General features: G+C 43.3%; 1 protein-coding gene and 1 long non-coding RNA gene across 12 annotated transcripts in view; both read left to right on the top strand.

The window, feature by feature from the left end:
* Positions 1-7,572, top strand: part of LOC149918829 (uncharacterized) — a 39,065-nt gene extending 31,493 nt beyond the window's left edge. For 3 of the 4 annotated variants that reach the window (XR_016463834.1, XR_016463833.1, XR_016463836.1), the window contains one exon: positions 1,356-7,572. This is a non-coding gene — a long non-coding RNA (uncharacterized LOC149918829). The remainder of the gene's footprint in view (positions 1-1,355) is intronic. The other variant, XR_016463835.1, reaches the window with a different exon arrangement.
* A 78-nt stretch (positions 7,573-7,650) lies between these two features.
* The window catches only part of MACROD2 (mono-ADP ribosylhydrolase 2), an 836,889-nt gene continuing 819,670 nt past the window's right edge, over positions 7,651-24,869 (top strand). For 7 of the 8 annotated variants that reach the window (XM_090134637.1, XM_090134639.1, XM_090134638.1 and 4 more), the window contains exons 1-2: positions 7,651-7,846; positions 11,755-11,871. In XM_090134637.1, the coding sequence (XP_089990763.1) occupies positions 7,801-7,846; positions 11,755-11,871 (163 nt within the window). In that variant the 5' untranslated portion in view covers positions 7,651-7,800. Of the gene's footprint in view, positions 7,847-11,754; positions 11,872-13,792; positions 13,958-24,869 lie in introns of those variants that run through there. The other variant, XM_090134644.1, reaches the window with a different exon arrangement.

A 24,869-nucleotide genomic window follows, 5' to 3' on the forward strand; every position in this document is an offset into this window, starting at 1 on the left:
GTTTTCAAAAAAATGTTTGCTAGAAGTAAACAAGCTACCAGTAAGGGTACATTTTGTTCTAAAACTGTTTTGTTTCTATTCTAACAGCAGAATGTTTTTGGAAGACAAATTTTCTTAATTTGCTAACTAATATCGTAATTCTTTTTCTTTAGAGATAATTCTAACACCTTAATAACCCTGTAGGATACTTATTAAAGTACAAGAGATTAAATTCAAATGAGCACAGTACAGACCTCTTCTTAAAATGACTTCCAGGAAGGCATCACTGTAGGAGAAAAAGATTAAATTCATTTTCCAGCCTATAACAAAAGGCAGATTTTAGTGCCTAGCTGTAAGCACCTCCCTGAATAACCATAAATTAAGTAGTGTTTCTCCAGCCAGCCATCAATGCCTAAGACTGTTATGCATAAGCTAGTGGAAAGTCTGCCTTTTCAACTGGTGGATGACTGGGAGTCTTGGCCATATACCAGCTTCAATACTTCTTGCATGTGAGTGCTGTGGATTTATGATAGAGGATAGTAGGACCTTGGTCAGGATTGCATAGGTCTTCCATGGAACAGGAAACATAGTGTGAAGACCTTTTGCATCTGTGTACAGCTAGGCACTGGAACAGGTTACCCAGTGATGTGGTCCATGCCCCGCAAGTGATGTAGCAATTAAATGGAAACAGCACACAAACTGTTGTGGTATCCAGTTGACCAAAGGTAAAGCTGTTATGTATATATATATGTATATATATATTTTTTCTCATGGGGAATGAGTAATTTAGAACGAGTTAGCTGAGAGCAAATTGTTGAAGTACCCAACTAGAAAAAGCCAAGAGCACCCCAGTGTGAGCTCAGTGTGATCCTGCTTTGGGCAGGAACTTGGATCAGAGAAACCCTGATGAGCCCTCCTGCCGTAGGGATGCTCTGATTCCTTGGTTTTGTACAAGTTGTAACTCCATATGTGTGCCAAGCACTATCTCACTAATATTAATTAGTGCCTGCACTTCTGTAACTGAAGTGTGCCTTGGCAAGAAGTTTGTCTCCAATCTACGAAAGCTGTGCAGAATGGATTAATTTAAAATAACAAAGTAAAAGAAAACAACAGTGAGGATACCATTGAATAGATGGCATCGTTTGGGGGGAGAACAAGGAAAGAAGAGAAGTGGAAAAGCAAGCAGTTTAAAAAATAATTTAGCTATTTCCTGTTTCAGGTCATTTCATATTAGCTTTGCTCTCTATATAATTTTAAAATTTTGACCTCCCTTTCCAATTCTTATATCTTTTATCTACTCTCTGTGCTCATTCTTTCAACTCACAACCGTATCTCTAAGTTTTGTTTTGTTTTGTTTTTCCTGTCTGTCTACAAAGATGCTGCAAAAGAAAAACCAGATAAAATGGAAGAATAATGAAAGTGGATGTCCCCTCTGGTGAGATCCAGAATTCCTCAGTGGAGAATGTATGACCTTTTATTTTTGACACTTGAAAGCTTTCTTTAATAATATCATTTCAGCCTAATTTTATACAGCAACCATGCTAGATGTCTTTTGAAAGTACTTCCATCTTCTATTTTTTAGAAACCAATTGATTTGCAGCCCTGCTAGTCCCAGTTGCTCAGCTGGATACTGGAGATTTGGCATAGCCTGTTGTCGTGAGTCACCCGTTTATTTCCTCTTGCAGTCTTAAGATTGAGCATAGAGGTAGATGTGTGCAATATCAATGGAAGATTCAACACAACAAAATGCACCCTTTTACCTCTTCTTATGGTTACCCCACGTGACCCATTCTTTAACAACTGCTACTGCAGATGAATACCATGCTTTCCTCTGCTAGATCTGATTGCATCATTTATTTTCTGTCCTTCCAAAGCCATTGGATGATGCAGCTGTCTTGACTGTAAGATGGTGGTGCACCTCCAGCAGTGGCAATGGCCACACGTTACGTCAGTTTTGAAGATAACCGCATTACTTTCACGTACTTTTCCTTGGAGCTCATGGTTAAGCTCTGCTTTTTCTTTTTCTGTATTGAGGTCACTTTGACTGTTGCAATCTATTTATGTTTTCAATTTCCATTTTTTACCGAGTGCATTGTAGGCTGATCAGGAATTCCACATTTTCAAGGGGCGTACTGAAAAGTGATTTCCTGCCTTTTCGTTGCATATTTTCTGAAATACATCTTATTTCATTCTGATACAGAATTATTCAGACCAAGTAGTTAAGACCAAGTAATTCTGTTTCTGGCAGTCAGGGATAGAGACTTGGAAATGCTCGTGCGAGCGCCTTCACCACAAAGTTCATATCAGAAACTCCAGAAAGCTCCTTCTCTGTTGTCTTTGCATACATTGATTTTTATCATAGGATATGATTTGTGTAAACATTAACATGAGGGCTGCTCTGAAAGTAACGCCTCCTATTTTATGATGTTGGCCCACAACATCATAAGCTGATGTTGGTGGCCATGTTATAGATGGCAGCAGAGGGGCAGTCTGATATGGAAGTGTATATGGAGCAAAGGTGTGACACTGAAGTCCTCCATGTGGAAAGAATGAATCTTGCTGAATGTTGATGGAGTCCAAACAGTGGATGTGAGCACAGTGAGGGGTGGGTGGTGTGTTTCAGCAGTAGGAATAGCAACAGCGGGTCACCTCCGCTGCTGCAGAGTTTTCCTCTGCAAAAAGTATTAAAATCAGAAAGCTGTGAGAAACATGAATATTTTGCCTTTCATCTTTCTCTCCAATCACCCCGCAGGACAAAGGGAGCCTGCAGTTTCTTGCCTTCTTGTTAGCTCATTTGCTCAAGGCAACAAAGCAGGGAGATTACAGGCAGCACTTTATCAAATGCTTGTCATCAGTTCACTCCCTCTCTACCTGTCACAAGCGTAATTTTATTAACAGAAACTTGACCCAGGTATGTTAGTAGCTCGAAAGCTCAAAAGGTGGGGTACAACTCTCAAATAGAAGATGAGTGATGTGCATTTTATGTTTTGAATGCATGGTAGCATATCTGAAAGTGAACGTGCTTATAGAAAGGCAACATTTTGTTGACAATATTGTGGAGCTCAGAAGGGTTTTACTATGTGATGTGAATGAACAGGAGGAAAGACTTCATGGTTAATGTACATGGGCTGTACGTCTGCATTAGAATTTCCTGCTGTGGAACTTGTGTTGGCACAGGATTTAATAAAAATCAACAAGACTCAGCTAACAGGGCTTACTACACAAACAAGCTCTGAGAAGTGAAAATAATAACTACTGAGATACATTTTTTAAAATTAAATATGAAATATTCATAAACTCATATGTTTATACTAGTCTATTATGTTATTGGCATAGTAAATTACTTTTGTTTACTGGCTACTCAAATCATACATTTCCAAATGCGTAGAGTTGTGTTTCATTTTTTAAAATGGTTAGAACCGCAGGAAATAATCTCAATTTAATCTCACATTTTAAATAATGTTATCAACTAATTGAAATAGTATAATGAGATTCAGATTCTAATCCACATCACCCACGCTACGCAATCTTTGAAATCAGCATACTGACTTCACAAGTCCGTGTGTTGTTCACAGGCAGAACTTAAACTGTTTTACAGGGCAGCAGCTCCGGACTGCTTATTTTGGTCAGGATGGCTGATGGTGATTTTAATGCTGTGTACAGGTGGTGAATGTTCCAGCAGCTTGCACTGAAGTTCTAGCTCTTCTTTGGTACATTTATTCATTGACATAGTGTATTATTCATTCTCTTATTAATTTGCATTTCCTATTATGTATCTCACAGGAACTCTCTAACCAGTCACTGCTTTATCCATATGTCAAGCAAGCATTTACTTTACAGTCACAGTAGAAATCTGTCTTCTGTCCAGGCCATACATCTTTTAAACACTACCAATGCATTCCCTAGGCCAGGGATGGATGAAACACACTAGATTTTGCATTTTTGCGCTCAGTGTTTCAGTGAAACATACTGAAGCCTTCTGAGTATTGCTTAAGCTGACAGAGTATACAGCTCACTAATTTTCTCCAGAAAATAATCTATTTTTTAGCCTCTCTGGTTTTCATCCAAGTACTGAAATGCTGCTTTTTGGCTAAATTTTCCCAGCACATTCGGTACTGCTGATCACTTTTCTCAGAGACTCCTCTTTGACTCCCATGCTTCCCATTCCAGTGATTGTGCTCTCATGTTCCTGGTCATCGTGATGTTGGATTTTGTGTGGACTTCCTTCATCTTCCTTTAGCATCTCCTGTAATTTCTGCCCTGGTGAGGCCTCATCTGCAGTACTGCATCCAGGCCTGGGCCCCCAGCACAAGAAGAATGTGAAAGTGTTGGAGCGGACCCAGAGGAAGGCCATGAAGATGCTGAGAGGGCTGCAGCACCTCTCCTTTGAAGAAAAGCTGTGGGCTTGTTCAGTCTGGAGAAGAGAAGGCTCTGGGAAGACCTCATTGCTGCCTTTCAGGAGGGGGACTGAATCTTTACACGGTCTGATAGTGATAGGACAAGGAGGAATGGCTTTAAATTAAAAGAGGAGATATTTAGGTTAGATATTAGGAGGTAATTATTTACTCAGAGGGCGGTGAGGCTCTGGCACTGCTGCCCAGAGCTGTGGGTGCCCCATCCCTGGAGGTGCCCAAGGCCAGGTTGGATGGGCCCTGGGCAGCCTGAGCTGGTGGGGGGCAGCCAGCCCATGGCAGGGGTTGGGCTGGGAGGGTTTTGAGGTCCCTTCCAACCCAAACCATTCTATGATTTTGTGATTTCTGTTCATTCTCACTCTGCATCTTTTCTGCAAATCTAGGGTTGTCCTTGCACTGTCTTATCCACTGACATGGACAGTTAAGTGTCAGAGCCAGAAGTTAATTACTGTGTTTTGTGTTATATAATTAGCACCTGGTCTAAGCATCACTCCACTTTTAGGATGCTACCTGTTAGATGTTCCTTGCTTGGAAACAATGGTCGAACTTGACACGTCAGGCTAAAACTGTGATCAACAATGTTATGAGAAAGAAAATAAACTGTATTTATATGTAACTGATACTATGCCTCTGTGCCAGCTACAGTGTTAGAGAAAGAAAAAGACATAACCTGTGTTTTGTTCCCTACTTTCCTTAGATTTCATTGCAGTGTGCTAGACTGCTGCCAGCATCCAGAAAGCAGGATTATTATTCTTGTCATGTGGATATTTTCTTCCCTCTGCTGACTGAGAGCTACAAACTTGTCAGACAGAAAGCCTGATATATTTGTGTCTTTGTCTTTTTAACATTCACCCATGGCAAATGTTACATGTGCTCAACCAGGGAAAAATATCTTCATAAAGAAATTAGGTGTGTTCCCCAAACAGCATTTCTAATGGACCATTTCCCATATATTTTTCTAGCTCTGGCTGTGGGGATTGCAAGCTGGTGGGCAGCAGTGGAAGGACTATTCATGTTTCATATCTACAAGGCTGAACGTTTTGCTTCCCTTCAGGAACAGCAGGGAAAACACAAACTGAGGTGGCTGGTAATTGACCGATGATTTCACTCAACCTGGAGGATCTGTGATTGCTGGAAGGTTTAAGGCCTCCAGAATCAACAAGTATAAGAAGTGAATGCTGATCATGCTCACACCAAAGGTGGTGACATAATTTCTTCTTGCTTCGGTGGGCCCAATTGTTCCAAGAGCTACTGAGGTAAAAACTCATATACATATAACTAAATAAAAATAAGTATTTTCTTACACAAATTGGAAAGTTTAAACATTTCTGTTTTAAGTTGAAGAGAGTTTTACTCCTGCCTTTTTATCTGATCTTCCGTTTTGGTGCACGAGGCTTTTTTCTTTTTTCTTTTCCTTTTAAAGGCACATACTTTCTATATTTCCCAAAATGATGGCTGTTTTAGCTGCTTTTACAAATGAAAATGAAGAATGCATGCAAATGCCCCGGATGGGAAAAGAGTTTTCTCTGTCTTCCCTTTTGGTCCAATAAACATTGATTTATAAAATGTGGAACAGATCCCAGAGGACTCTAGAATATTCAGCAGCTTGGTAATATGGCAATGATGCAGGATACGGGTTCAAGTATCTGCTCTGCATCATAGAAGCACACGTGACTTCAGCTATGATCCCTTTGATGCCTCTTCATCAGCTGGTTTCTCATTTCACCAAGATGAAAAAACTGTGTGTGGGCTAACAGAGAATATCAGCTGGCCAAAACAAAGACATCGAGTAAACACAGAGGATAGCAATGTACCCTTGAGAGCCGACCTAATCTGAATATTAAAACGTGCTTTGTAAAGAGGAGTTTTATTCTAATTTGAGAAGGACAGCTCTGAGTATCCTGTTCCACCAGTGGGTGTGGTGAGACTATGGATTTTGCTGTCAGGAATTGCACCATGACTGAAGAATAACAGCACAGATGCTGTGTTTGCTCCTCAGAAACTAGAACTTGGTACAAAGGTGGATAGTCCTGCGCACGGGAAGAAGAGGCACTTTTCGCTGTTGTGTTTGTTTCGCAGCATTGTCACAGAGTTTCTCCTTCTGTCAGGGGTGGCTTCATTTCACCAGAAGACCACTGAGCTCCCTCTTGACACTGCCTGATACACAGTGCCCCAGAACACTGAGAAAAGGAACAGACTTTTCCTCTGCCAGCATGCAGAACTTTTACGGGATAACCCACTCATTGCTGATGTTTTGCCTGCCGTGGGAACACCGAGACCTGCTACCTGCACAAATCCATTGGGCAGTGACTCCCGAGAGCACATCTCTGGGCAGTTAGGTCTGTGTGCTGCCCCTTGCACTTCTAAGCTGAGGCAGTTCTGCGTATCGTGGGTAACACAGTAACCTCCAGTACCTCACCACGCTTTCATACTCTTCCACAGCATCATGTATTGCCGTCTGATCACTTGATTATTATTTTTACTGTGCTGTTTTTTGCTACTGTGCTTACTGAAAGTTTCATGCATTTATGTTTACACTAAAAAAAAAAAAAAAGTGCTGGGAGAGGGAAAAGGAAAAGATCTGCTCAGAAAAAACATGTTTTTTTTCAGTGCAGCTGTGGAGGACAGAGCCAGAGCCACAGGCCGAACAAGAGGAGCGTGCTCCGGACCAGGGATCTCTCTTCCACGCGGCCCAACCGCACTTAACCCCGGGACAAGGCGGGCAGCCGCCGGGGGCTGAGCGTGCCCAAGGCAATGCTCAGCAGGCGGCTTCGCGCAGCTCCGCCCCGCCCCGCCAGCCCGCCCGGCTCCCCCCTCGGCCCCGGCCGTGCCGTGCCGTGTCCCGCAGGCCGCGGTCTCGCCGCCCCCCTCGGTCGGGATCGCGACGCCGTCGCGTAGCAACGCGGCCCGCCCGCCGGAGGAGCGGAGCGCTCGGTGCCGCTCGGCAACCCGGAAGCAGAGCGGGCGCCGCTCCGCCCCGGGGCCGGCCGTGCCGTGCCCGGCCCCAGCGCCCTCTCCGGGGCCGCCGCCGTCCCACCCAAGCACTCGCCGCGCTCGGGAGTCCCCCGTCCCCATCCCGGTCCCGGCGCCTCTTCCCGCCCCGCCGCCGCCTCCGGGCCCCTCTCGGCCGCGCCGTGCCCGGGCCGGCGGCGGCGGGCGGAGGAGGGGGCTGCTGAGCGGCGGCTGCCGGAGCCAACGGGCGGCGGGGAGGGGGGCGGGCGCTGCGGGGGTGTCGGGTTAGAGCGAGGCGTGACCCAGCTGACGGGCGCCGCGCGGAGCCGGGCGGCGGGCGGGCGCGGAGCGGGGAGCGGCGCGCGCGCGGCGGCGGCTGTCGCTGAGGCTCGGCGTCCCTTACACCCCCGTGAGCCTGGGGAACCTGCAGCTGAAAGCCGCCGCCAGCCACAGCACCATGTACCCCGGCAACAAGCGGAAAAAGCTCTGGCGGGAGGAGAAAGGTACTGCCGCCGCCGCCACCCTCCTCTCGCGGGGCCGCCCCATCCCGGGACGGGCTCCCGCCGCGGCCTGCGCGCTCTCCGGCGCCGTGGCCGCCTACCGCGGGCGGGCTGCGGCTGGGGGCGCCGGGCGAGCCCGTTCCCGCCGCTGCTTCCCTCCGCCGCTGGCGCCGCGCGGCGCGGGCTGACGCCGGGCACTGCGGGCGCCTCGCGGCCGGGAGCTCCTTAGGGCGGGCGCTGGGCGCTCCCGTCCCGCGCTCGTCTGCGCGAGCTGTGTGTGTATGTGTGTGTGTGTGTGTGCGTGTGTGCGCGTGGTGTTTGGGTTACGGCGCGGGTAAAGCACCGGTGAGAAACCGTGCTCCCTTCTTGAAGGGCTCGTCGATCTTTCCTTCCCTTCCCTCCGCGGCTCTTTGAGCCCAACGTCCAGCTCCGGAGCTGGCCGCCCGCTGAAGGCGTGGGACGGGCGCTGCGCGCTGACCTTGGCTTATGGGCGTCCGCCTGTCGACCCTCTGAAAGCAATGTAAATACACGGAGAAACCGCGGCAGCCAGGCGGGGTATTGCCGGGGGCTGGTGGGAGCCCTGCGCCCAGGACCCTACTGGAGACAGAGGAAAACTAAAGCACGCTCGCAGGTCCTGTTATGAGTTCTCTCCCCTCGTCACCGCTGCTGAGTGCGTATTGCAAGTCTGGAAGGCAGGCGGCCCCTTGTAGGACAGCATGCGTGCTGCAGGGAGCAATCCATGGGTACTGGTGAAGAGGAAGATGCAAGATGCACATAAGTTCATCTCTGTGCAGCTTGGCTGCTCCATTCACACCCATCCCCAGGGCAGGGAGTTGCATTGCCTGTCATCTGGTCAAGCTGTCCTAGAAGTAACATTCCTCCCAGACATCTAGTTTCTAGCTGGCTTTGAAATTTTTCTTTTTCAGAGCAGAAGAGAGCTGGTTAAACCCACCAGCACAGCAATACTACGGTCTGTGCAGCATGGAGATGTTGCTGAACGCTCGCTGCAGCTCAGCTGCTGTTAAGGGTGCTCTGCCCAGTGAGGCGTGTGCCTGAGCGCTGGGACTCGGTGTCTCTCACACAGTGAGGCTGAACAGCACTTGCCAGTCTTCTGCTCCAGTAACTGCTCCTTGGCATTGTATTCGTGTGTTTGTCCCTGGGCCCTTCACACGAGGAAAGGGGAAAGTGCTGCTGTGTTGTTGCTGCTGCTCTCTAGCTTGCAGCTGAGCATAGCTGTTCCTGTAGAGCGTTCTCTTGGCTGGGGAGCAAAACTACAGCATCCCAACTTCTTTCTTTCATAGCCAGGCTGTCTGTGAAAGCAAGCGTTCTGCTGGGCCTATCTCTGCCATTCCTGTGTGCTCCTGGCTCCCACAGTGCTGATGGGGCTCCTGGTTCTGCTTTTCCCATGCAGATTTGATGGTGGATCATTCTCAGCCTTTTATGTTTTGGAGGGCTTCGTTCTTTCAAAAAACAAAAACCAGACTACTAAATACTGGCTTGAAACCCACTGATAACTACTTGGCTTTCCTTAATTACTTTCTTGGTAACTGAGAATTGATTCACTTTCTCCCAGGCTGGATCTTGTTTGGAGTTCATTGAAGCAGCAGGAGCAGCACTGTTGTTGATGTCAGTCTTGCAGCACGGGACTGATCTGCCTGTGAGCTTCTCAAGCACGTCAGCAGGCAATGTGGATAACAGCACTTGCAACTAAAGATGCTGGAAGCATCTTATGGGAGGCTTGTGTGCAGCTGAACCTCGGCTGAAATTCTCTCTGGTGACTTGCAAGAGTGAAGCTCTACACACCCTTCCTACAGAGGGAAAACTTGCTGTTTTAAGGGTAGGGAAATGGCTCTCTGGCATCTTCAGCCAGACCTTCTGTGCTAGTTGGTCCTGTGGTTTGACACACACAGACACACTCTCTTTTCCTCTCACATTCAGGTTTGCCTTCTGTAGTACTTCTAACAGATGCACTTAACACTTGGTGCGCTTGAAGATCAAGCAGTAGAGCTAAGTGTGTATTTGCAAAGCATAATGGTGATTCTAATCACATTAGTTGTACTCTTGTAGTTGTAAGCATCCAATTAAGATAGCAAGCCAGAATAATGCATTAGAGATATTTTTGTTGAGTGAAGGAGAAGTCGTACTGTCAAAACATCAAAATACATTTGTTCTGATAAGGAAGCCTGTGCTCAAAGCCTGCCCATGGTATTTTAGACTGTACTGATTACACTGTGTGAAACTAAGAAAGTTATTTTGATGTGTGGGGGGGAAACACTAGTACAGTGCAAGTGATTTTTCTTGAGAGCTTTGGCCTAAAAGGCAGTTTCTGTTCAACCCCTTCCCTGCTCCTTCAACTTGATAAGAAAATACCATCTCTGTTTGTGTCTGTTCGTGATAGGGAAGGGTAAGATCCATATGTCTCTAAAACCTCTTCAGTCATCAGAGAGCACTTAGTAGTGACTAACAGGCCAAGGGAAGGTGTTAGTATGGTGATGGTACCTCAGTGTTATTGGTAGGATGTAGCCAGGAGCTTGGTTAGTGAATGGGAGTCTTGACATGCTTTACATTTCTTCCCCCCTACATATGGATGGGTGCATCTTGTACAAAGCTGGCAGTGAGCATTAGAATAGTATTTCTCTACTGAGGGAGTCCATCTTGCTTGGTGGGGTGAGAAGAAGGGGTTAGGTCTGCAAGAACCTGGTGTCCAGCCCAGGTTGCTGGGCTGCTTTTCTTGCTTTAGTGTGCTTACAGCCACTGCTGAAGGAGAGTGAAGCTGGCAGCATCTGTCCTAATTGTACAACCTGTGAAACTTTACTTATACTAAGTGTCTAGAAAGAGGCACTGTGACTATTTCTCAGAAGAAAACCTCTTGTATGCACTTCAGTGCAGTAACTAAGTGTGTCATTCTAATGCTCAAGTACAAAACTCTAAGTCTTAACCCAGGCTGCTCATTTCAAACCCAGGTTCTGTTTCACAGCACTTCCAGTCCAACAGATTCAGGTCATGCTGATCCTGGGCTGCCTTTAGAAACCTGTTTAGCCAATAGAGTGCAGTGGGCTTTCCTAGTAATTGTTGTGTGCTCAGCTGGTTTGTCAGTCCAGCTTAGGGGTTTCTTTTGCTTACCCTTGGGTGAACAACAGGTAGCCTATAGTATTTTATTTTTCTGGAGCAGCTGATTTTGGCCCAAAATGTGATTTAAACACTAATGGATCTGTTTAAAGTAAATGACTGCAGATTTCTCATGCTGGGAGTTGTATTGCTTGCAGAACAAAACAACCAAACAGAAACACCTTTCTTATTACTGCAGCCATCTAGAAAGTGATGTAACATTTGCTTTTGCTGATTTCTATTTTTGTAGCGTATTAACACTGCTAATTTTGTACCATTTTCCCCTCTTTCTTTGCTGGAATATGTGAAACTTGTTTCAGTAAAAATACATCAATTTTGATGTTCCAGTGCGGTGGCTCTGTTTGTTTTTAAAATCTGGTTTATGAATACGGAATGTGAAGAATGTATTCTGATACCTGGAAACACTATAAAATAACAATTCCCTACTTAACGAACCTGCTGTTAGATCTCTGATGTTGAGTTTAAGTGACTGGAAGAGGAGGTGCTGTAGTGATGGGGAAAGGAAATGTGTACAGCTGAGAGAGCAGTGAAGAGGCTTTTTTTTTTTTTTTTTTTTTTTTTTGCTGAACTGGGATATCCAGAAATAGGTGCAGGCAGTAGTTCTAAATACACTGTGTTCAGCTCCTATTATTTGTAACTCATCAAATCAGCCATGCTTGTTTCTTTCAAACAGTGTTTGGTTGCCTCAAGGACACTGAATTGGTCACTACTTGGCCAATGTACAAGAACATATGAAAGCTAGCAGAACTTTTATTTATTTATTTTTTTTATCCCCTGAACAGAACGTTTGCTGAAGATGACCTTGGAAGAAAGACGCAAAGAGTATTTAAGGGGATACGTTGCACTGAAAGATATTCCAACGTGGATGGAAGAAATGAGAAGCAAGAATGAAAGTGATGGTAAGTAAAATGGGAGAATCTTATTAAATAAATTATTTTGCTTACTCAGCTTTTTCTGTTTCCTCAGTTACTTTTAAGAGCAGGAAGACTCAGAATCTTTGTTAGTTACAGTGGCAGCCTTAATTGGGGTCAGGAGTGCTTCACTGGAGTGATTGGGATAAAACAACTTAAAAAAAACCCAAGGCTGGTTTCCATTGATTCCTTAAGTACCTGCAGGCACAGATATAACAGTGGTACACTTAGGTATGTAAAGTAGCAATTCCTTGCCTCTGCCTTTACCTTCTGGATAATCAGCCATGCCTAATGAACTTTGTCTTAATGAAGTTAATGAACTTAGGAACCTTAATGGTGTGGGGAATCTGGGCAAAATAGTGTTGTTCTTGTAAGTTGCTGAAAAGCAGTGGGGAAGTGCATGAGTTGCGGTGGCTACTGAAAATCCAGAGGCAAGACAAGATTGGATTTGAAGCCTCTGTTGAAAACATTTCTTACTTGTGATCCAATCTCCTTTCTTGGACTGAGGAGCATCAGCCTGACCTGGATGAACTCCTCTTCTCTTAGTGTGTGCAGTGTTATCATGATGGCCAGTAGGGTTGTCAAAATACTTGCAGCGAAAGCTGCCTAGAGACGTGAATCGAACTTGCTAACATAGATAAGATATTTGAGGTCTAGATTCTGATAAGAATTTAATTCTTTTAGTCTCATTCTTTTTTTCCAGTTCTCCTTCATTCACATATGTATTAGAAGAGGGACTTCCTAGTCTGGTTTCTCCCTCCTGTTTTCTTTGTATGTTTTATCTGGGCTGTTTCTCGGGCTCTAACTATGAAATGTAAAGTATTCTCTGTTGCAGTTTTCTTATTGCTGCTGATACAGGAAGATTGCTGACCCTTCTGTAACTGTTGAGGGCTAATACTGGCTGGTGTGAACAGGAATGCAGAGTGGCCTTGTGACTATAGGTGGCCATAGCCTTCATAATAACACTCCATGTGAGATGAGGTCTGAAACTTAGAATCTGTTTTTAATAAAATGGGAAAGTTGTAGTAGTCTTTTTTTTTTTCCTTCTGAAAGCATTTCTAGTGACTTCAGAAGTAAAAATACATGTCAAAAGTTGCTTAGCTTTTAAATTCCAACATGGTTCTGTTACAACAGTATCCATAGGTCTTTGCCCTTTTATGCTAGGTCTTTGACATCTTCATAACATCAGGAAGCTTGTTTATCCATAAAATAAGGGCTGCGTAAAAAAAATAAATAAATAATATAAAAAAAAATTACATGACTTCAAAGTTTGTTTAGGTCTGTGGCACGTGGGAATATGCAGTCTGTCCATTAGTTTAAGTGGGAGACTTTTTATCCTTCCTAGGCTAAACCGTGTTTTTATTCTGACAACTCTCAGGTGTGTCTTATGAAACTGCTGGATCTCGTATTACATGGGCTGCTGAATGTGACAAGGTGTGGATTTATGTTGTGATTGCTGTTACATCTCACATAAGCAAAATGTCAGTGTGTAAAGTGCAGCTGTTGAATCATAGGGATGGTGAATTTATTTCACTGTAGATACTCGCACTCTCTGTTAGTACCCAGTACACTGCAAAAAATGCTGGAAGGCAAAAGTTGTGCAGGAACATTATTTTTTTTTTCTTCTCTGCTACTCAAAGGTTTTGTTATAATGTTTTCAGGAGAAAATATCCTTAGTCTCTTGTTTTTTTCCAGATACCTTGGTTGTAAATAAGTGATGTGAAGCAGTGAGCTGAAGGAAGGCTAGGTTCTTGAAATGTTTCCATGTTTCAGCTGATTAGCTCAGTTAAAGAAACTCTGTTAGTGAGACTGTTACTGTATCCGTTTCAAACTCTGTTTCCTTTAAATGTCAGCTCAATTCTGAAGGTATCAAGAGTATGAGGGCTGGATGAAGCTCCCTGTGCTGAAATCAGCGAGGACTTGAGAATGCCATGCCCAAATTCTGTTGTTTTCTCCAAGTGAAAGGTTACTTCTTGCAGTGACAAACTAAGGAGGTCTGAAGAAAAAGAAATAAAAAGAAATAATGAATGTGTACACTTGACAAGCCAAGACAGCGACTGATGAGGAATGTGGAGTAAGTTTTCTACCATTTACTTCAAACACTGTATACTGTGAATAAATGACAGATTGATTAGTAAAGTGTGGAGTGGCTGTTCAGAAAGAGCGATGAGGAGAATTCAAGACAGGAACCAAGAACAAATAAACTGAAGCAGGTGTGATCAATCTTCTGCTGGAGTAAGGGGCTATAGGAGAAGGGGAGAGCCTCGGGGACGGGCCTAATACTCCCAGGTTTACCAAACTGGGAATGAAAGGTGTTCAGTACTGCACGAATTTTTGTACTGGCTTTTTATTGGGGATATCATTGTGTGAACAACACAAGCTTTATGGTACTGATTTTTCAATGTGGAAGTAGTGCTGGAAAGCATTTTGAGATTCCAGTTAGTCGCACGCTTCTGTTATATGCCAGTTTAATGGGAGATTACTGAAGTCTTTGGAACTGAAATGATGAGAAAACTTCCTGCTGGGAAGGAGCCAGCCTGGCTGCCATGCTCTGTGTGGTCCTTATTGAGAAGTTTGGAGAACGCACTTTGGTTTGTGGAGGGAAGTGTTTCTGCCCCCATTCCTCCTCAACCTTTGGGTGTGAAGTGGTATTTGGAAATCCTGAAGCACTCCTGTAATGCTTTAAGTGGACCTTGAGGTGAGTCTTGGCAAGTCTGGAAATCTTAAGAAATCACTACAACAAAAAAAAAGAACGTCCTAACTTTGTTCCCAGAAATTCTGAAGGGCAGATGAGAGTGACTTTTTTTCTTAAGTGAAAATTTTGGAACTGCGAGGATGTTTAATTAGAAGCTGGAAGCAGCTGTGTGTAGCTGAGTCTGTTTTACTTCTTCCTGACTAAACCAAGAATCTTAAATCTTTGAAGGTCTCCTTTTTGGGGTATGCATCTGGACTAGCCGTGAGAAATGAAGTTGCTGTGTATTTTGACGTGGAATATCTTCTGATACTTTTTGATTTAGGGGAAAAAGGGTGATGTGGACATGAAGTTAATGCCTGCTGATCTGAATGGAGGGAAACGAGCTCTCAGGCATGTGTGTTTCTGGAAGGATTGCATTGGCAATGTCTCTGGGTTTTGGCAAACAACTGGCCAAGCTGGGAAGGTAGACCTCAGGGTACCGTAACTCCATTCTCCTTACACTGTTGTTACTGACAAGTGATCCTTTTTAATCTCAGAGCAGATAGTAGGAAGGGAAACAATCTCTTCCTCTTAAGGCTGTTTCGTAAGTGGCAGAAATTCTTTTGTTTGCTTTAACTGCACGAAGAAAAAGAGAAACTGTCAAGTTAGGAACTAAGAATGACCCTGTCATACAGGGCAAGGTAGTCTGTGCTGTAATCCATCCTTCCTCCCACATCTCGTTCTCCAGCTATACCAAAGCCAGACACGTCTCATCTGTTCTGTACTTGGAAGCAGGGTTTCTTCCTAACAACTTGCAAATAATGGACTTGTTTACTGAAGCTCTGGATTTTCAATACCTCAATGTCAATGCTATTTTGTTATATATCACCTTAGACTACATACTTGACCTGTACAGTAATGACAATTTGTGTTTTGTTATGTTTGGTGAATAAAGAGACACAATGCAGAAGAACTAAAAATTTTTTTGGAGTTGAATATAGTAACTTATTTTTGAGTGCAGTAATTCATGAAGATGTCTTTATGGTTCACTGGGGGAACTTTAGAAGAAACTTCGAAAACAAAACTTTTCCTTGAAAACTTTTCTAAAAAGTGGGGATTTGAGAAATCTGCTGCTTCTGAGTTCTGTGTACTAATGGTAGATAAATGCTTTGTTGTATTTCCGTTCAGTAAGTGGATTTATAGCCAGTTCACAGTGTGTGGCAGGCCTGCTGGACAGTCAAGGTCTGTGGGATTCATTGGTATACCAGTGGTGTGGAGGAGATGGGAAAAATCTTTAAATCATTACCTGAATTTGCTAAGAGTAACTATTTTTTTATGAGATGAAGTCAAAAAGGAAGAATACAGCATCTCTAGAGGCTTCTTGTTGGTTTAAATGCCATGGAAGGCCTGCAATATTTTTTGTCTTAGTGAGTCTTTAGCAATTAGATGTTTTGGCTGCTTCTGAATTTTCTTAATATGCTTTATTTTTAGAAAATGATATGGTTCAAAATGTGCTGAAATTAATCTACTTTAACACTGAAAGTTTTATGTGTATTTATGAGGTTTAGATTTAATAAAAGCATCTTTGTGCTAGAAATCTGCAGATTGCTAAATATTCAGAGAGATGACAAGATTAAAGAGACAAAGCATCTGTATAAGCCACTCAATGCTTAATGTTGAAAAGAAAACACATGATCATATTAACCTCTATTGACCAGCATTACTTGGTATTGTTAACTAATCACCAATCATTCTGGGCACTTTGGAGCTGTTTATGAAGTGAGCGCCTGTCCTGCAGGAGCCATGAATCAAGGTATGGCTGTTTTTTTTATGCAAGTTGTCAAACAGCCTTTGGAAAGTAAGCTGCTGCTTAGCTATGCTGAAAATCTGCCTGAAGTCTACAGTGAGAAACAGCATCTTGCAGAATTATTCGTTATCTTCAGTGGGTTACGCAGGAAAAGAAATGGTTTTATGAGAATGTGAACAGTTCCTAAAGCTGCTCCTCAACCGAGGGTTTCTGTGACTGTAATAGCTCTGTGAAACTAGCACAAGCTTCTAGACCACCCCCTACAAGTCCATCAACTGTCTGTAGAACAGACTTCTACCTGAGTGACAGGGACATCTTAACTCCTCGTGACGTTTGCTATCTGTCAGTCAGTTCTGCTGCTGACGCTGGTTTATGCTGGCAGTACAGAAGGTTTTTGGCTGAGTTTCTGTTACAAAACCTGCATGCTTCAGTTCAGGATCTCCTGCTATTAGTTGTAGCTGTGGGTGATAAATTTTAGCTTCGTTTAGACTTACTGCTCTATCTGGTTTTGTTTTTTATTTTTGATTTTTGTTGCTCGTACTGGACATCTTACACAGGAGTCTTCAGGAGACACTGGTGGTGTGTTTGGTTTGAAAGCTGTCACTTACATGCATGTGGAGGCTACTGCTTAATGCCTGCTGCTTGAACTCTGCTAAAATACCAACATTTGTGGCTTCTGTGAAGATCATGATATTAAAGTAGTTTATCTGTGGAATTCCTTACTTTCCAAGCCAGTAACTATGTGCAACAGGAGGGAGCAGATTTCCATGAAGCATACAGCTGGAGTGGCTGCAACAGTAAAACCATATTTGCAGCAAATTAAGGATCAGTAATATTAGTTAATTTGTTAGTAATTAATATAACTGAGAACTAATTAATTGCAGTTATTGTAAAGACTTCCAGGAGCCTATGTGCCCATGGTTTGACACAGGTGAGGTGGTTTATGCCTGGCTGTCATTTATCACAGAGGATTCTGGAGCAGTAGTGAACAACAGGGAACTGTACTGAGAGTACAAAACTGCAGAGTGATGCAAAGCTGATCTTGCCATTTGCTGATGCTTTGTATCTTTCTATCTTTCTAAATGCACACCTCAGGCATTCTTTTCCAAAGACAGCTTTACAATGCGTAGAGATGGGCAGAATATCCTGTGGTGAGCAAGTTTTAAGATGAGGTGAGAAATGGTTATTTTTTGGAGGGGTTGGTCTGGTTTTAGTGGCAAGTATTCCTATTTAGTTGGTGATATACCTGACATAAATAGACAAGTAATTCGAACAGTATGTTTGGTATAGCAGGTGGAATAACTGTGATGAACAGAAAGAACCAATGTGTATTCAGTTGACCTTGTAGCTCCCCGGTGAGCAGCATAGATATAACCTTTATAGGATGGATTAGCTGTCAGAGCAGTAATGCCTGTGTTAGTTTTCTTCAAAGAAAAATCTTGCCTTCAGCAACTGTAAGAGATGGTTATTAAAAAGCAAGAAATCAGCTCTGTTTATATATATAAAGAACATATAATTCAGTATGGCTAATTCTCTAAGACGATAAATCACTTGACTTTGATTAAGATGATGTCTTCTTAAGCTGTTGTTCCATAATTTATTTTTTACCAAGTTAATATCCACACAGCATTAAGCTTATGCAGGTCCCTGATATGGTTGTCATTTTGTGATGTTTCTGTATGCAGTTGAGAACCTTATTTTGATGTGCTAACTGTAGTTTTTCATAGGAAAGGATGCTGATCAAAAATAAATTAGAATCCTCACTGAAGCTCTGCAAGCTATCGGTCTCTCTTTTGAGAGTCACAATAGTGAAGATACAATGTGAAGTTTAACACAGGTTAGCCAGGGGAAAAATCTCTAATGTTGAAGTGCTTCTAACTTGAATCTTGACACAATTAATAATTCTGAAGCCTCCCAACTCATGCAATAAGAGGATCAGATGTTCTTTGTAGTTGCTGAACATTGTATGCAGCTCAGTACGGAGGTCCCTAAGGAAGTTTTGTCAGCAGGTAGGCTCGCTTGGATGGCAGGGAAGGATGACTTTATCAGCAGTAGTGCTGTGTGTAAGGCAGTATGTGCTGTTCCTCAGAAATTGTTGAAAATGTAGGGTTTTATTCAGCCTGGATTTTATTCAGTAGCTGACTTGCCTCATATTTAAGACTAGAAAGGGAAAGAATACTATCTTCTTGAATGACATAGGTGTTTATATACATACTTTTGTTTTCTCCTCAGTGGGAATTTCTTCCAATTTTTGTGCATAAAGGATGAGCTCCCTTTTGAGTAAGGCAGATTGCAAGATCAAATCTCCAATTTCTTCTTCTGGGAAGAGAGTTCTAGTAAGTCATCTAGTTTTGCTCAGTACGGTAGTATAGTTCTAGCCTTAATCTGTGATTTAGGATAGATGCTGCATTATGTCCTCACAGTCTTTTGCAGGCAGATGTGAGCTAATATGCCAGCCTGAGGGGAGAAAACATGTTTGTGATTAGCTTGAGGCCAAAATCAAGCTCTTGAATTGTAAGCCACGAGGAGGGTCCTGGTGTAGACCTGGTGCCTTGTTGACTGGTTGCGTGGCTTCTAGATACCTATGAGTACAGGCAGAACAAGCTGCTGCCCTCCTTCAGAACACTGGGAGCTTCCTTTTAATTGGGCAGTAAGAGAGCAAAGACCAGTGTTGCTTGCCTGCTTCACCATAGCTTAGTTGTGACAGACATTTATGAGGACACTGAACTATTGTCTCGATGTGGGTTTGTTGCCTGGGGCCAACAACAATTAGTGCTTGCATGGGCTCAGCCTGCCAGCTGCTGCTCTATGGATGTGGGAGGCTTGCATCAGGTTCTGGAAGTGCATTGCTATCTTTGTGGTTCTTAAACTTCCCTGATAAGTTAGCAGTGTCACTGATACATCTTAAACTCATTGAGCTACTGTTTGGATGCTATTAACCAACTTTCATGCATTGCTGCATTTGCTCCATGCACAATTAAACACATGAGTACACGTGTGTTAAACAGCTAATCACTGGAAACCAGATAAACTTGACATCTCTTTTTCAGTTCACTAGAGCCAAACTGCTCAGTTCAGTAAAGCCAACTTGCTCATCATGCAGAAACATCTCTAACAACCAATTCATGTTTGAACAAGCTGTTGTAATACTTCCCCCATGAGATGGTATATGGTCAGCTCCCAGGGAAAACATCTAGCTGATGCACCATCCTAAAATCCAATTGGCACTGAATTTATCAACCCTGTATACAGATGTTTGCTACAATGCTTTCCCATGCTGGAGAGTAGGCTTGGACAATCCATTCTCTTTTAAACTTTTATTTTGTGCAGCTTTAAGACCACTGAAATTATGATGTTGTATGGCTCCATTTCTTATATTAATGGGAAGAGGGGCACAGCAAGGGTACTGAGGCTGGCAGCTGTTTCATGCTTCCTTGTGGAAGGGAGGGTGACAAAAGGCCTTTCCCAAAGTTTCCAGCTGTTCACGTGGACAGGGTGTTGTAGAATGCACATCCTCTGAAAGGCAAGCTCGCAGCCTCATGCTGATATAGTCCATCCATAATGCAGACCTGAAGAGAGTATAGAACCATTCACCCATCTGCTTTGCTTTAAAACATTTCCCTGCCTTGTCGATCTCTGGCTTTTCTTACAGAGGCTTTTCTATGCAGTATGGGTCTTTTGGGTAGCTTCTTGGTACTGATGGGAGTAGTCTGTAGAAGTGGTGTAAGTTGCCTGTCATACTTGTGCAGCAATTGAACTAAATTTTTTTTTCAAGTTCAGCCTGTGTTGGATTAATCTGTGTGCTTGATATTGTCCTTTGTGTGAATAAGGAACTGCTTAGAAAAAGATATAATAGGATTTAGTTCTCAGATAAACATATTGTGTGTTGTATTGCTATCCTTTTGTGGGAATATTTCATGAATCTCAACTAACTGAAAGAAAACCTCGCTTAGTGCTAAGTGCTGGGAGGATGAGCCAAGGAACCACTGACTGGCCTGCCTCACCTCTGTGCCATGGAAGTCGTGGGACGGATCCTCAGAACTGTGCTAAGGCTCGTGGAAGACAGGGAGGTGATATGGGACAGCTGTGTCAGCAGGGTGAGGGAGGGGATCTGCCCCTCTGCTCTGTGCTGTGAGACCTCACCTGGAGCACTGTGTCCAGATGGGCAGTGCTCAGTACAGGAGAGACATGGAGCTGCTGGAGATGTGCAGAGGAGGGCTGCAAAAATGAGCCCGGGGATGGAACACCTCCCTGTGAGGACAGACTGACAGCTGGGCTGTGCAGCCTGGAGAAGGGAAGGCTCTGGGAGACCTGAGAGTGGCCTGTCAGTATCAAAGGGGTTGTAAGAAGGAAGGGGAAGGACTATTTAGAGGGGTCTTTATAATAGGACAAGGGGAAATGGTTTCAAACCAAAAGAGGAAAGATTTAGGTGGGTTATAAGGAAGAAATTTTTTTGTACTAAGCCTGGTGAGGCACTTGCCCAGAGAGGTAGTGGTGCCCCATCCCTGCAGACAGCCAAGGTCAGGCTGGACGGGGCTCTGAGCACTGATGGAGCTGTGGGTGCCCCTGTGCAGGAGGCTGGGTTTGGTGACCTTTAAAGGTCCCTTCCAACTCAAATGATTCTACCTCCCTGGGAGCATGGATCAGCTATATTTAAAGAAGTAGAGGCAGATTTTTTTTTTTCTGTTCTCTTTTACTACTACCAGATATCTAAAATTTTGAGTGTATTGTTGATAACTAAATCCAGACAGAATAAGGTGATGTTAGCCACTTTATGCCTGTAATGACTTATGCTGCAATATTCTGGTGCTTTGAGGCTTGGTGTTTCCTTCCCTCTCTGCCCTCCCCCCCCCCCTTTTTAATATCAAATAAACATGCAGAAAAAGATAAAGCTAAAAATGTTTCATCTCTTAGTGAGTTTGTATCACGTCCTATTTTTGAACCCCTGAAAGCAAGCAAGTATGACTGTCAGCCCTAATGGTTGTTAATAGAGTCCCCTCAAATGCTTACAAGACTTAATTCTGTACCTTGTTGTTTGTGTTGCTATCCTATTGTTTCTCAGGATAGCAAATTAGTTATTTTTTTCCTTCTCCTCTCGGATGGAAAAATGCTTAAGCTGTGTGTGACCCAAGTTTAATGTCTTCATGTAGAAGGTGCTGTTTTGCACTTATATGAAAACATGCATGTCTGTATCCCAGTAGTACAAAACCAGAGTGGCAGTCGGATGAAACGTTTGCTGGCAGTTTTGCAGGAGTTTGGTAGTTTGCTGATAGTAACTTTGTATTTCCAACCTCCTCAGTAAGTATTACAAAAAGCAGTAGTGCTCAACTAGAGAATCTGTTGCTTAGCAATGGTGTAGGAAATTTATATGGCACAGAATGTAGGGTAAAATTTCTCTGCTTAAAAAGCTAATGAATCTATGCTTCCTATAAGCTTATTTAAATTCTGCTTGATGCTGCATGTGCTGTGTACGCCTACTAAAAATGGGTAAATAAAATAGATACTGCTGGAGTCCTAACACCTGGTTACACATAAAAATATGTTCTTTTTTTTTTTTTCTCCCAGCAAATTTCTAAAGTTGAGTGAAGGAATACTGTGCTGCTGGTAGTGTAAGTTTTGGATGAAGGTTGTCTTGAGAAATACTGGAGTAATTTAGACATACTAGTAATGTGAATATAGTGATGTTATCAAGACACAGATCTTGTAGTTAAGTTGATCTGTCTTGTTTGAAGGAACCTTACAAAGAAAGCTGAAAGACTATAGGTGATGCTTATTTAAAAAAAAAAAAGCATCAATGTGGTTCTCAGAAACCATAAGCAGTGGTCTAAAACCATGTTTTTCTGTTTTTGACTTTGCATCATCAACTGCATGCTGCCTGTTATAGAGAGAGATTGTAAAGTGGGAATTGAATTGGAGGTGGTGCAGTGTGGTCCTTGTCTCCAGGTGACCTTGGCTGACTACATACCACCCTTCAGTCAAGCTCACACTGCTATTCTGGAAGAAGGATTTGTTTTTCAAAGTTCTTGCTATCCCTATGATCCAGATACTGATCATCAGACTTGGGCAGGTACTTAATAAATATGCCATCCAACAGTGTTGTTATTCCAATATATTGTCAGAAAGCCTTGAATCCCTCTGAAGGCTCACATTAAAAAAACAAGGCAGTGATTGAGTGAGTTTCTTTAAATATGCAAAGCACAGCTCCTCCTGGGCTTCAGCTAAAGTGGCAGCCATACCTAAGGACCCTAACTAGTGAAATCTCAAGCCAGAGAAGTAAGCATAGCAGCTGTGTGCTGACTCTCCAAGTAAACACACAAATACCCTAGGGCCTCAGCCTACTTACGTTGTGCCTTTGCTCTGGCACTGTGCATGCCACTGAGGTGAAGAGACTTTGATTTATGAATTGACAACTGTGTGTCTCTGCAGAGCAAGTTGTATAACAAACGCGGATTGAGTATGTATTAACTTTCTTGTTCTCACTGTTACTACTGCTTTCTCAAAGTTTGTTCTTGGTTATTGCATTCCATACAACGTCTTGCCCAGTTTCCCACAAAGCTGAGGAAAAGGACCAGCCCCTCTGTTCCTTTCACCTTCCTCTTCTCACAGGCTCAAAGGGCTATTTTCTCCTCTGTCTTTGGGGGACATACAGAAATGTGTGGGGTAAATTGAGAAAAGGTAGGAATGTAATGCTGTGTGAACTATCCAAGAGCTTTGTAACACCAGAATAATAATGCATGAGGATTGTATGGATTGCCAGGACTAGCATTTTTAATCAGTTCTTATGGTATACTGCTCTCCGTAATGCATAACATAACCCTCAGTGACTTGCAATTCCATCCTATGGCTGAAAAGTAGAGGCACTTATTTACAAACCTGTTCCTGGGCTGCTGATAAATTTATGTTAACGCAGATCAGATGAGTTACTTCTGGGCTTTTTGCAGTATCCATTCATAGAGATGTGTTTGTACCACTACTGAGCTCAATTAAGATGTGGTTCATTGGATATGGGCTCCTTAGAAAACCAGTGGACACTGGGTGATGTTCATTTAACTGGAGTTATTGAATACTTCTAGAAAAATCCTGAATGGGAGGCATCATAACCTCCTGGACTGGAAGTTGGGGCAGAGTGCAACCACTGCACATTGCTGAACTGGGGAGTGTGGTTGATGAACTCAGTGGGTGATTGAGATGGTCAGAGGGCTGGAGCATCTTCTCTACAAGGAGAGACTGAGAGAGCTGGCATCTAGCCTGCAGGGTCAGCTCTCAGGTGAGGTATTAGCAATAATTGTAAGCATATGACAAAAGGCATAAAGATGATAGCTTTGGACTTTACAGTAGCGCATAGTAGCAGGGCAAGAAGATGTGATCTCTACTTGATAGAGGAAATTCTGTCAAAAAAAAAAACCAACAAAGCACTTATTGTGAGGGTTGCACCGGGAACAGAGAGAGTTTGTGGGGTCTCCATCCTTGGAGATATTTAAAACCCAACTGGATGGGATCCTGGGCAACCTATTCTGAGCAGAGGATGTTGAGCAGACAGTCTAGAGGTCCCATTCCACCTCACCTGTCTGTGAGCTGTGTGCCCTGCTAGCACTTGGCTATGATCCTTGGCTAATCTGATGATACCTCTTTATAATTAGCTGCAGCTGAGCATATTGGCAGAGTAGTGTCAGAAAGTCCTGGTGCCTTTGACTTGCATGTTGTGCAGCATTTTTGGCTAGATAGATAGCGATTTGTCTGCAACAGATGTTTCTTCCTTGTGCTCAGGTTGTGATTGTGCTTAAGTCCAAGAACTGCTAGAGCAAATCTGTACTACAAATCTGAAGTACTGTAGTGCATCTGTGAACGCTTTCCCAAGATGATGAAACACGTGGAAATAATACTTGATTTAAATAAGCAATTGCCTTTCCTGTACAATCATCCACTGTTAGTAGGAGTGAAAGCAGGCACGTAATGTAACAGATCTTACAATCTGTCTTTTCAAAAGCTCTGTAAGCATATGCAGAAACAAATGGAACGGAAAGCTGTGTTAAATGTGAGGTTAGTAATTGCTGATAGGTTGTCATTTTTAATCTGTACGAGACATTTGTAAAGCAAAGCCTTGGGGGAGAGGGAAAGCATTGAAGAAAAGAATGCAGAATATCTAGTAGGATGGTTGCTGCACCTTTTCCTTTGGTCAGACGTTCTTAAACATGCTCAACTCCTTTGATTTCATAGCAGCCCATGAAAAGTGGAGTAGTGTCCTAATCCAGCCTTTTGCTGGGAGTTATCCTGGTAGGGGAAGGGTTGGACTCTGCTTGGGTTGCTGTTGGAGTTCCTGTTCCTTGTACAGGTCCTTTCCTAGCACTGGCTGCAAATCCTGTTATAGGTTGCTGTAAGAGAAGCGCTGCAGGGATACGTGTTTCCATGAGTAGCCCTTGTAGCAGGGATTAGATAGCAGATTTTTTTTTTTTTTTGTGGAAATGAGTTATTACCTTCAGAAGCAAATTCTACAGCTGTTTGTAA

This window comes from Phasianus colchicus, chromosome 2, assembly GCF_987193195.1.
Source record: "Phasianus colchicus chromosome 2, bPhaCol1.hap1.1, whole genome shotgun sequence".
NCBI lineage: Eukaryota > Metazoa > Chordata > Aves > Galliformes > Phasianidae > Phasianus > Phasianus colchicus.